The 13,524-nt window shown below is 46.1% G+C and overlaps 1 protein-coding gene across 1 annotated transcript in view; it reads right to left on the reverse strand.

Annotated features, from left to right (window-relative positions):
* Positions 1-988: 988 nt before the first annotated feature.
* LOC133424255 (myelin regulatory factor-like protein) overlaps positions 989-13,524 on the reverse strand; it is a 38,084-nt gene continuing 25,548 nt past the window's right edge. Inside the window, exons 15-24 of the mRNA XM_061714746.1 lie at positions 10,399-10,566; positions 10,237-10,302; positions 9,704-9,750; positions 9,130-9,471; positions 7,218-7,265; positions 7,022-7,106; positions 5,754-5,828; positions 5,368-5,479; positions 2,118-2,189; positions 989-1,630 (exon numbers count right to left, since the gene is read on the reverse strand). Of these exons, the coding sequence (XP_061570730.1) occupies positions 1,538-1,630; positions 2,118-2,189; positions 5,368-5,479; positions 5,754-5,828; positions 7,022-7,106; positions 7,218-7,265; positions 9,130-9,471; positions 9,704-9,750; positions 10,237-10,302; positions 10,399-10,566 (1,108 nt within the window). The 3' untranslated portion in view covers positions 989-1,537. The remainder of the gene's footprint in view (positions 1,631-2,117; positions 2,190-5,367; positions 5,480-5,753; positions 5,829-7,021; positions 7,107-7,217; positions 7,266-9,129; positions 9,472-9,703; positions 9,751-10,236; positions 10,303-10,398; positions 10,567-13,524) is intronic.

Raw genomic sequence — 13,524 nt, forward strand, 5'->3', positions numbered from 1 at the left:
TTTTGTCGTACGTTTTTTTCGTATGTTTTTTCGTACGTTTTTTCGTACGTTTTTTCGTACGTTTTTTTTTTTTCATACATTTCTTTCGTACGTTTTTTCACATTTCTTTCGTACGTTTTTTCGTACGTTTTTTACATTTTTTTCTTCGTACGTTTTTTCGTACGTTTTTTTCTTCGTACGTTTTTTCGTACTTTTTTTTTCGTACGTTTTTTGTACGTTTTTTCGTACGTTTTTTTTCGTACGTTTTTTCGTACGTTTTTTCGTACGTTTTTTCGTACGTTTTGGATCATGTCGGTCCCCCCTGCAGCATAGGCCTATAGCAGCATATCTACCACCAAGCTATATTTGAGACTAACTATTATAGTCTTGTTCTATAGCTGCAACTATGACTACTGACTCTAACACACTAGAGTTTACACTACCTAGAGATTTACCAACACCAGCTAGAGGTTTACTAAACACTAACTATAGGCTTTACTAAACAGAAAGGTTTTAAGTTTAGTTTTAAAGGTGGAGGTGGTGTCAGCCTCCTTAACCCAGATTGGAAGTTGGTTCCATAGTAATGGTGCCTGATAGCAGAATGCCCGCCCTCCAAATCTACATTTAGATACTCTAGGAACTACGAGTAAACCTGCACTCTGAGAACGGAGAGCTCTGCCAGGAACATAAGGCTCTATCAGGTCTTGTAAATACTGCAGAGCTAAGCCGTTTTGGGCTTTATATGCAAGTAATAACATTTTAAATTGGATTCTGAATTTTACGGGTAACCAATGGTGCAACGCCAATTACTACTCTATTACTACGATATTACTACGCACAAGTAACTAGTTACAAAACAGATACAAGGTTTAAGAAAAATGTTTTCGGTTGGGAGAGGAGGAGGAAGAGAGTCTGCAGCTCGCTTGAACCCCGCATGAAGCGAGAAATTTTTGAATTTCTTACTTTATAAATCAATGTTAGAGGAAGACGATGAAACAAACTCTTCACGTTCAACAGTTTTTACGTAGTTTTATTAGTTTAGTTTTTTAGTTTTATTAAAGACACAATTGAGCTCCTAAAAATCAATGATCAGAAACGACACCAACTGCATCAGCATTTCCTTCTACAGGTAAATATTCCTTCCACTCAGACTTTTAATTCACATTTTCAGAATTAGTGAAATATTCCTTAAAATCAGAAACAGACTTTCATTACAAACAAGAACATTCAAGTGGACCGATTTATCCTGGTTTATCCCGTTTATCCCGTTCCTCCTGGACCGGTTGTTCCTCAGCGAGGGTTCAGGGTTCAGGGGGTTTGGTACCGGGTCAGGATCTTGGTACCAGTCTGGAACAGTCTGGAACTTCTTCACCAGGATAAAATCAAACCAGGAATGAAGGAAAAGTTTGTTCTTCTTCTCCTTCAGTCTCCATCGTGTTGAAGTTTTGCTTCAGGAAGTTCATTCGTAGGAACAAAGTCATTTTTCCTCAAAGCTTCACAAGAGAAAACAGAATAAAAGTAAAGAAGATATATGGATCAGTCGGAGGAGAATCTTCATCTAGGAGTGGCTGCAGCGTCGGTAGAAGTGGAAGTGGTAGTCGGTGAACAGCGCCCCCGCGTAGTGGTGGTCGGTACTGCAGTCGGCCTGGCCCTGCAGAACACGGAGAAGAGGATCAATAACACCGATCAGATAAATATACACCGATCTAAAGATCATTAACACCCATCAGATCAATACACGCAGATCTACGTATCAATACACACCGATCAGATCAATACACACCGATCAGATCAATACACACGGAGACAAGGATCAATAACACCGATCTAAAGATCAATACACACCGATCAGATCAATACACACCGATCAGATCAATACACACGGAGACAAGGATCAATAACACCGATCTAAAGATCAATACACACCGATCAGATCAATACACACAGCGACACGGATCAATAACACCAATCAGATCAATACACACCGATCTAAAGATCAATAACACCGATCAGATTAATACACACCCATCAGATCAATAACACCGATCTAAAGATCAATAACACCGATCAGATCAATACACACGGATCAGATCAATACACACCGATCTACAGATCAATGGTGAGGATCAATAACTTACAGCCACCGCCGATCGGAAGTGATAGGAGCTTTGATGAAGTTGAGCCACAGGAAGAGTCCACTGGTGCTCCCCCTGTAATCAATAATCAATAATTACACCTTAGTTTAGTATCTGAGTACTTGGTCATTTAATTTCATTAGTTTATTTGCGTCTCCAGTTCCCCAGATCTTAAGTTCCTACGGGAGGGTCCTGGTTGCCGTAAAGATACGCAGATTTTTCGGTTAGTTTTTTCTTTTTAGATCCAAACCTTTGCGTAGAAGGTGCTGCATCTTTCAGGCCCTTTTTGTGCGCAAGCAAGCTTTATAGATGAGGCCCCAGATCAGGATCTGACGGTAATTCATGTTCTGTGTTTTGCTACACACACCTACAGGTCAGCTGTTAAACACACACATTCTACATTTATATGTTTATATGGTGGAATTGTTTGTAATAAAGCAGCCCCTTATGTATGGATGAATCCTGAGCTCCGTCCTGTTACTTTTATTTTTAAATCCGATAAGTCCACAACCCCACTTGATCTGATTGTCTACAGTCATGTCTGACTGTAGATTTCACCCTTAATATCATTCAGTATCACACAGGCTTGAATGATATTGAAGAGAGAGAGAAACAGAGACAGAGCGGGAGTGAGGAGAGAGTTTGCAGCAGTTAATACACGCTTGAAAAGACGGTATTTGCTCCACTATTTTTGCGTGTTGCAAATAGCGCTGGCCTTTGTGAATTAGACGGTTTTTGCAATGAGGCTTATTTGCATAGAAAGGAATGTATGAATATTACCTAATTTACATGCATGCAAATGGCACAGGCGCACCATGACACTATTTGCTTGGCAGCGCAGTTTGTGTAGCAATTCTCCCTTTGTGGGTTCTTTGTGAATTAGACGCTCTCTTTTTGTCTCATTTGCACCGGTTTAGCGGCCGCAAAAGCCGCGCAATCCTTTTGTGGATTTGGCCCTTAATCTCTGTTACCTGCTCAATAATATTATCCCCAATTCAAACAGACAATGATTCAGTTGCAGATAGTTTTTTGATGGAAAAACAGATTGACTTGGTTTTCTTGGTGTTCAGTGACAAACAGGAGTCTAGCCATGCTGATACTTCTCTAGGTTTTTAGTTAGTTTCTCTGTAACATCAGCACTTGTTCTGCCAGATGTGTAGAGTACAGTATCATCAGCGTACATGTGGATACCAATATCAGGACATGCATCCGGTAAGTCATTGATGTACAAACTAAAGAGAATGGGGCCCAAAACAGTGCCCTGTGGGATTCCTGTTTCAATACTGCCAATGTCAGATTTGATGTTATTGATCACAACACATTGGAACGGTTCTTTAGATAGGAATCAAACCATGGTCCTGAGTATTTCTGTACCTGGGTATTTGGGGGTATCTGGTCCTGTACCTGAGTATTTGGGGGGTATTATTTGTGTACCTGAGTATTTGGGGGTATCTGGTCCTGTACCTGAGTATTTGGGGGGTATCTGGTCCTGTACCTGAGTATTTGGGGGGTATCTGGTCCTGTACCTGGGTATTTGGGGGGTATCTGGTCCTGTACCTGAGTATTTGGGGGGTATCTGGTCCTGTACCTGAGTATTTGGGGGGTATCTGGTCCTGTACCTGAGTATTTGGGGGGTATCTGGTCCTGTACCTGAGTATTTGGGGGGTATTATTTGTGTACCTGAGTATTTGGGGGTATCTGGTCCTGTACCTGAGTATTTGGGGGGTATTATTTGTGTACCTGAGTATTTGGGGGTATCTGGTCCTGTACCTGAGTATTTGGGGGTATCTGGTCCTGTACCTGGGTATTTGGGGGGTATTATTTGTGTACCTGGGTATTTGGGGGTATCTGGTCCTGTACCTGGGTATTTGGGGGGTATTATTTGTGTACCTGAGTATTTGGGGGTATCTGGTCCTGTACCTGAGTATTTGGGGGGTATTATTTGTGTACCTGGGTATTTGGGGGTATCTGGTCCTGTACCTGGGTATTTGGGGGGTATTATTTGTGTACCTGGGTATTTGGGGGGTAGTATTTGTGTACCTGGGTATTTGGGGGTATCTGGTCCTGTACCTGGGTATTTGGGGGGTATTATTTGTGTACCTGGGTATTTGGGGGGTAGTATTTGTGTACCTGGGTATTTGGGGGTATCTGGTCCTGTACCTGAGTATTTGGGGGGTATTATTTGTGTACCTGAGTATTTGTGTACCTGAGTATTTGTGTACCTGGGTATTTGGGGGTATCTGGTCCTGTACCTGAGTATTTGGGGGGTATCTGGACCTGTACCTGAGTATTTGGGGGGTATTATTTGTGTACCTGAGTATTTGTGTACCTGAGTATTTGGGGGGTATTATTTGTGTACCTGAGTATTTGTGTACCTGGGTATTTGGGGGTATCTGGTCCTGTACCTGAGTATTTGGGGGGTATTATTTGTGTACCTGAGTATTTGTGTACCTGAGTATTTGGGGGGTATTATTTGTGTACCTGAGTATTTGTGTACCTGGGTATTTGGGGGGTATTATTTGTGTACCTGGGTATTTGGGGGTATCTGGTCCTGTACCTGAGTATTTGGGGGGTATTATTTGTGTACCTGGGTATTTGGGGGGTATTATTTGTGTACCTGAGTATTTGTGTACCTGGGTATTTGGGGGTATCTGGTCCTGTACCTGAGTATTTGGGGGGTATTATTTGTGTACCTGAGTATTTGGGGGGTATTATTTGTGTACCTGAGTATTTGTGTACCTGAGTATTTGGGGGGTATTATTTGTGTACCTGAGTATTTGTGTACCTGGGTATTTGGGGGGTATTATTTGTGTACCTGAGTATTTGTGTACCTGAGTATTTGGGGGGTATTATTTGTGTACCTGAGTATTTGTGTACCTGGGTATTTGGGGGGTATTATTTGTGTACCTGGGTATTTGGGGGGTAGTATTTGTGTACCTGGGTATTTGGGGGTATCTGGTCCTGTACCTGAGTATTTGGGGGGTATTATTTGTGTACCTGAGTATTTGTGTACCTGGGTATTTGGGGGTATCTGGTCCTGTACCTGAGTATTTGGGGGGTATTATTTGTGTACCTGGGTATTTGGGGGTATCTGGTCCTGTACCTGAGTATTTGGGGGGTATTATTTGTGTACCTGGGTATTTGGGGGGTAGTATTTGTGTACCTGAGTATTTGGGGGGTATTATTTGTGTACCTGGGTATTTGGGGGTATCTGGTCCTGTACCTGAGTATTTGGGGGGTATTATTTGTGTACCTGAGTATTTGGGGGGTATCTGGTCCGGGTCAGCGAGTTCTGGTCCATCAGGGACGAGCAGGTTCTGGACTCGTCCAGGTTACACAGATGGACGACCAGCAGCTCCGTGGAGCTGGAAGAAAAAACAACCAACCGTTAGACACCTGCAGGTGCTGCTGCTGCACCTATAGGTGCAGCAGCAGCACCTGCAGGTGCAACAGCAGCACCTGCAGGTGCAGCAGCAGCACCTGTAGGTGCAGCAGAAGCAGGTGCAGGTGCAGCAGCAGCAGCAGCAGGTGCAGCAGCAGCACCTGTAGGTGCAGTAGCAGCAGGTGCAGGTGCAGCAGCAGCAGCAGCAGGTGCAGGTGCAGCAGCAGCAGGACTAACCAGGACTAACCACCACTTACTTCATGACCAGTGTGACCTTCATGTTTTCCGGGACGAACTGGCTGATGGGAACTCGGAACACAAACCTCTCGGGCCTGAAATGACAGAAATGATTTATTCATCTTTACAGAAACAGGAACAAACGACAAACAGACTGGACAGAACAACGGAGGAAGGAATCCTAATCTCTCCCGGCGCGCTACAAAACCATTCAGCCCTCAGAAATGTCATGGATGTGAAATCAAACGATTGAGACCAAAATGTTTTATTTGCACCGGACTGTAAACGTGTTTATTTCTTCTCTGGTGTTGGACTTTTTAAGGTCACTCCAGCTCGACTCGCGGCCTCTAGCGGCCAGTCAAGGAACTGCAACCACTTTTTAGTTCCTCGTGGGCGTCGGTGCAGAAGTAAGACGGTTGGCGCTCGCTTTCACGCAGAGACACGAGTTCACTTAAATTTACCAAACGCCTTCTTTAGCCGACTTTAACTGAAGCCCCAAACCTGATCACAACTATTGATGATGTGTTGAACTTGAGGGGTTCCCAATTCCTCTTTCCACCTAGGGGGAGTGGAGAAAACGAGGGCTTGGGGCCCTACGGATTGAGGGATTTCAGATCCTCACTAGTCTGATCTAGGGCCAGAAAAATTTCCCAGAATGCTTTTCGTCGTCATTTGCGGACTGAATTAAAAAAAAAACATGGCGGACATTTCTTATTTTTTAGTAAATAAAATCAATATTTTGAGCTAGTTTCTGCATAAAAATATGTTTTGATTACATGTCTAGCGAGATATATTTATTTTACTTTCATAATATTCACTCAGTGAATGTACATAATCACTTGTTTGCCCGTTGTTGCAACCTCACCAGAATAAAGACTGCTGGGAGCGGCTCTTCTCATCTCCGAAAACATCAGATCAAATTTCTTAACAGGCGTTATTTGGATAAACTGAACCCAGGTTGGGGATCTTAACGGTTACTTTTACGCCTGAAAACATATTAAAACTTAATAAAGTGGCATATTAAAAGCGCTACAGCTGAAATTAAAACAGCTTTTAGCTCTCAGATTCCTGATTTTAGGGGTGGTGCTGAAAGTAGGAGTAGTGGGAGAATTGGGACAGACCTGGGAAGATTTCAAGGGCCCTAAAATCTGTCCCTTCTTTTTTAGGGCTAGTGGTAGTGAGGGAGGGCTAGTGGTAGAAAGTAGGGGGAGTATTGGGATTGGGCCTTCGACTGGCATGCTACAATGATGATAATGATGATGGTGTGTTTGTTTGTTTGTCCACTCACCCGCACTCGTCCCTCAGGCAGTACTTGCTGTCGATCACCTGCTGGTTTTCTCTGATCATGAAGGTGTGGATAGTTGTGTTTTTCCCTGAAACACAGAAGCTTTTTAGAGAAAACTGGAACACTGGGAGGATAAAAACACCAACTGTACTGAAGATAAACACACAAACATCCTCCGGGTGTTAAAGTGTAAACTCACAGTCGACAGAGCTTTCAGGGCGCCGCTTGAAGATTTCTCTTCCACGGCCTGAAGAACAAAAACAATATTAACTAGAAAATTTCCTTGCAGAAGTTTGGAGAGTTCCACGGCGGCTGCTGCACATCTGTGTATATTGCTGCATTTTTCAGCAATAAAGGTGAAGGACTCAAAACTAAGAAGGGGTGGGGCTAATTTGCACCAATGAAGGTCAAGGACTCTAAGGTCAAAGGTCAGGGGTCAGATTTCTGCATTTCCCAGGTTAAAGTATATGAAGTCTGTACTGACTGAGTCATGTGACCAGTTCTGGCTGAATGAGTCAGCAGCTGAGCTCTGGTTGCCCCGGCAACAAGAACCTCGACTCCAGAACCTTCTGGTTTGGCTGTGAGAAAAACCCAGATTTTGGCTTCTGACAAGTTCTCAAATAACTCTGATTTGTGATCAAACCGTAGCTCTTAGCAAAAAAACAAAAACATCGTGAGAGACACAGAACCCGGCAGATTCTGACAATCTTAATTTTATTCAGATGTTCCTTAAAATGAGTGAGTAAGGTCAGTGCGAAGACAGAGTGAGATTCTTTTGAAGAAAACGTTTGATTACATTACAGTGAATGGGGACTGAGGCAGGAATTGGCGCCGCTCTAGCCCCCCTCGTTTAAATTTTGTGCATACCCCGCCTGTCAAAGTCACATTTTATGAATCCCAACACCTATGTCTACATTCTGACCAAAAATTATTTGTCTAGCTTTTATGGTTTGGCTGTGAGCTCGACTTACAAATAAAAAGTCAGGTTATTTTTTACTGTTTCTCCAACTCTAGCAACCGACACCCGCACTTTAGATTTGACAAAAAAGTGATTTCCAGTCCTCGCTTGAGTGCTCATATCTTGAAAAGTTTACATCTTAGGAAAAAACCGTTAGGTTTGGAGAAAGAAGAGAAGTTTTCCTCTGTTTTGAAGTGTGAATGATATTTCTACGTGCAGGTATGAGAAAGTTAGGTGACTCAGAAAAAAGGTGATTTTTTTTTTTTTTTTACTTTTTCCCATCCACTTTGAATGGTTTTTTTTGCAGGTTTTTTGGGAGTTACTTTGGGAAAATGGGAATTTCAAACACCAAAAGTCATAGCACACTATTCCCGATTGAGGACACGCCTCTTGGCGCAGCCGTGGCACTAATCACTGAAGGGTAGATTAGGTGTAGTTCCTCCTGCAGCCACCAGGAGGCTCCAGACTACTATGTTTAAAGCTTATAAGAAAACTTTACCAATCAACATTCAGAAACAATTTGAAAAAAGAGAAAGCAAGTTTAACTTAAAAGGAACGGAGATGTTTAAAAACCAAGATTCAGGACTAAATTGATGGAACGTTGTGTTTCTGTAAAAGGCATCAGTTTATGGAACAATCTGAACAAAGAAGACAAAGAATCCAAATCAAACATTACATTACATTTGCCGACGCACCAGTGTTTTTTACGTGAGAGGAGAAGAAGAAGACGAAGAGGACGTAAGTGAAAAGGAAGAAATAAGAAGAGCGAGGAATAAGAAAAACAACGAACGAGAAAGTGAAAAGTTAGTGTTCAACGTCGCTACGTGTAATTTTTAATGTGTTAGGCCATAAAAACACCGGTGCATCGGCAAAAATAGTCCCCGGTAATTCACTTCAGTTGTGGCTTTTATATTATTTTATTTGCAGCAGGGTTTCTTTATATTTGCAGCGTTTCTTTTTGTTTGCAGCGTTCATTTTATTTGCTAAGCGTTTATTTTATTTGCAGCGAGGTTTCTTTATATTTTCAGCGTTTATTTTATTTGCAGCGGCGTTTGTTTCTGTTTGCAGTGTTACTTTTATTTTCAGCAATGGCGGGTCTCGGCCACCGTAATGAATGAAATAAAGAATAAATAAATAAAACAAACTGCGTTACCTGTCAGGGAGAATACTGAGGACTCTCTGCTACCCCCTGCTGGTGGGGAGAACATTCTGCTGCCCCCTGCTGGTGGGGAGGACTCTCTGCTGCCCCCTGCTGGTGGGGAGGACTCTCTGCTGCCCCCTGCTGGTGGGGAGGACTCTCTGCTGCCCCCTGCTGGTGGGGAGGACTCTCTGCTGGCCCCTACTGGTGGGGAGGACTCTCTGCTGCCCCCTGCTGGTGGGGGGCAGCAGTGCACCTCCTCGCAGTACAGCAGGCTGCAGAAGTCCACGTCCGGGGGCCACGGCCCGGGGGGGCCGGGGGGGCTAGTTGAACCCCCAGGGGGGCTGGTTGGGAGGACTGGGGAGGAAAACCAGCGTCAGAAAAACAAAGACCTTTCAGCATTTTTACCTCTGGGTGATTTTATCAGAGAACATAATGTAGGTTTCCATATGCAGATGATACACAACTGTACAAATCTGCAGAACCAAATGATACAGCAGCTACTAACTCCACTACTAACTGCCTATTAGCAATAAATAAATGGATGAGTAATAACTAACAGTAAAAACTGAAATTCTAATTATCTTACCTGTAGTGGCCCAGGGCGTCGTCTTCAGAGGAAGGATGCTGCTGTTACTGGAGGAGACAGAAACAAAGGTGAGTTTAGACAAAAACCCAGCATGGAACTAGAACAGACTCAGCCTAATCATAAACTGGTTGTTTTTAATCTTCAAGCTCTTATTGGTCAGATTACAGCTTCCTCTGTCTCATAAAATCACAATGGTGTCTTCGTAGCATTGTTTCCACCAAGCATTGTTTCTCTGAAGTACAAGGTGTTTTTCCTCTCAGGTACCAAGCGTCGTTTCTTAACGTCAGTTTAAAGTGCCTTAAGAAAGTCCCAGACACACATAGGCCGTTAAAACGTTGCTACAGGTGATTTAAAAAGAGCTACATAAAAGGAACAAGTACTTTCATGGTCTGAAGGAAGAGTTTGGGTGTAATGAGATAGGAAGAGTGTTTCCTTTCATAATAAAAGCCTTAGTTTGCCTTTCATAATAAAAGCCTTGTGTCTTCCTTTCATAATAAAAGCTTCGTGTTAACCTTTCATAATAAAAGCCTTACCTGTGGTCTGAGAGGTCAAAGTCGTCTCTCATGTTCAGCAGGTACAGAGCTCCGATGGAGATGATGCTGCACAGACAGGAACAGGTCACATTTACGACCGTTTTAACTGTTGGAAACAGGAAGTGGCGTCTCGCCTCAACAGGAAGTGACATCGTTCCTCACCAGAAGGCCATGGTGGCCAGCAGTGTGAACACGCTAGCCTGGAAGATCGTCTTCTGCAGGCAGTAGCTGCGTTTCTGAGAGCGGCGTTCGTCCTGGACCTTCCTGGATTTACCGGACTCTGTCGTGGAGACGCTGCTGTGTCTCTGCGGACGTCGGCTGGACGACGTCCTGGACGAGGACACAAGAATAATAATAATAACTAGACAATTTCCTCGCAGAAATTTCGAGAGTGCCACGGCGGGCTGCTGCCCATTTGTGTACATTGTTGCATTTTGCAAGCGATAAAGGTGAAGGACTCAAAACTAAGTCCGATGACAACGCACAGGATTCTCTATGTCAAACCATGTAAAAGTTATAGCAGACAATAGGGACAACCAATCAGAAGAAGGGCGGGGCTAATTTGCACCAATGAAGATAAAGGAGTCGATACTGAGTCATATGACCCCACCCATGACTCTCTATGTCAAACCATTCAAAAGATATTGGACTATAACATATCGGCCAATCAGAAGAAGGGGCGGGGCTAATTTGTATATATAATATACAAATGTAAATATTTATATGTATAATAATAATAATATACATATATATCCCATGAACCTGTTCCCAGCAGGACTGGGGGTCATCTAAGGTCAAAAGGTCAAGGTTCAGATTTCTCCATTTTCCAGGGTAAAGTATATGAAGTCTGTACTGATTGAGTCATGTGACCAGTCTGGCTCAGTCTAATCAGTCAACAGCTGAGCTCTGGTTGCTAGGGGCAACAAGAACCTCGAAATGAGGAATGTTCCGGGTTTGCTTTGAGAAAACCCCAGATTTTGCCTTGTGAAAGTTCTCAAATAACTCGTAGCAGCTCGTAGCAGAAAAACAAAGACATCGTGAGAGACACAGAACCCGGCAGATTCTGACAATCTTAATTTTATTCAGATATTCCTTAAAATGTCTGAGTAACGGCAGTGCGAAAACAAAGTGAGATTTTTTTTAATAAAACTTTTGATTACATTACAGTGAATGGAGACCGAGGCAGGAATTTGCGCCGCTTTAGCCCCCCCCATTTAAATTTTGTGCATACCCCGCCTGTCAAAGTCACATTTTATGGGGGGTGGCTGGGGAGGGCTCGGGCGGGGGGCTGTGGCTGGGGCGTCTCCGGGCCTCCCGGGGGGGGCGGGGCCGTGGGCGTGGGGGTCCCACCCGGAGGGCCCGGCCCTGCCTGGGTGGGGGGTGGCTGTCTGCGCTGGGGGGGCATTGCTGCCTTGGTCCTCCGTCGCTGGGCGGGGGCCAAGTGCCCCTGCGGATGTGGGGACTCCGGGACCCTTGGGGTGTCCGCCGGGGTGGCCTCGGGGGGGGGTGGGGCCGGGTCCGGGGAGCGGGCCTCCCCTGACCGGGGGGTGCACGGGCGGGCGCGACGGCGGGGTGGCACCATTCCCAGGTATCTATGTCTTATGTTGTCAGTATGAATGGGAGGATGTTGGACCGTTTCCCCCTCCGTCTGGGGGCTCCGGCGGCGCCGGGGGCGCCCTTGGGGGTACGGTGGGGCCCTTGCCTGGCTCGGAGGGCCGGCCCCCGTCTACTGGACGGCCGGTGGGGGGACGCGGGTGTCTTATCAGGGCCGGCTTTGCTGGTCCTGCTTCCTGGCTTCGGCCTCCGCTCCCCCTCTTGCCCCCCCTACACGATTCATACGCACATAGGCGAAAGGCGGGGGGTCCGGGTCGTGGGGGGCACTGTCCCGCGGGGCCTGGCACTCCCCGCCTCACGGTTTTAACAGCAAAATAGACACTGCACATTCAACACTTAATAAATACATTTGACAAGGACACGTAGTTCGGGAGGGGGGGGGGTCTGTGTCAATCGATACTTGGCCCTCCCTCCTCCCTGTTTTTATGGCATTAATCACATGCACTCAACACAAGGGGCGGGAGGGGGTCCCACATCACCCGCGTTCCCTCACCGGCCTGGGCCTGGGACGGGTGGGTCGGGTTACCCGGGCCTGGCGGGGCCCGCCGTGCAGCCTGGGGTGCCTTCTGGCGGTGCTGGATCCCCCCGGGGAGGGGGAAACGGTGCGTGATTGTATGTCTGTGTCGGTGGGAATGCGGTATGGAAGGGTCCTGCCATGGAGGATTTGAGCCTCCATTGGCAGGACATCAAAAACTTAATAATTTATCAATATTATTTTATACAAAGATGGTTATTATTAGTATTATTATTATTAGTATTATTATTAGTATTATTATTATTATTATTATTATGTATAGTATATTATATTATTATTAGTATAGGTATCGGATAGGTGAATGGATGAATGAATGGGATGCCTGGGTCTGGGGCCCTCCGTTGTCGGGCCTGCGCGGGTGTCGCCTTGTTGGGGGGTTCCCTCTCTCCGGGCCCGTCTCCGGTCCCCCCCGCTGCCTCTACGGCGGGGCGCCCCTCTGGTCTTGGAGGGCCACTTTCGTGGGGGACGGGTGCGCCTGCCCGCGTCGGCGGCCGGGGCGGCTCTGTCTCTCCGGGCAGGCTGGCCCCCTGCCGGGTGGGGGTCGTTGGCCTGAAGGGTGAGGGCCTCCTGGCCGCGTGTCCGGCCCGGACCGGGTGGCCGGGGATTGCCTGGGTCGCGGTCAGCCGCCGCGGGATCCCTGGCTGCTTCTTTCCGCGCCGTGGGGGCCCCGCCCGCGGGCCCCCTCGGCCGCCGCCGGGTGGGGGGGGGGCCTCGCAGGCGGTGGGTTGCCTCCCTCCTACTTCTCCCCTCTGTGGGGTTGCCGGTGGCCTGGGTTCCGGGCTCTTCCTTGTCGGCCTCTGGTCTCGCGGGTGGCGGGGTTGCTCCCCCCCCTCCCCCACTATAGATACACTTCAGGTGGAGCTTTGTTTGGTTTATTACACACACACACACACACACACACACACACACACACACACACACACACACACACACACACACACACACACACACACACACACACACATACACACACACATATAGTCATTTAGTCACATGCATACACACACACACACACACACACACACACACACACACACACACATGCATGATCATATACATACACACACACACACATAGACATACACACTGGCTTGTTCACCTGCATGCTGGCTCTCTAGTTTTTGGGTTTAGGTAGCGGT

This window comes from Cololabis saira, chromosome 23 (assembly GCF_033807715.1).
Source record: "Cololabis saira isolate AMF1-May2022 chromosome 23, fColSai1.1, whole genome shotgun sequence".
NCBI classification, from domain to species: Eukaryota; Metazoa; Chordata; class Actinopteri; order Beloniformes; family Belonidae; genus Cololabis; species Cololabis saira.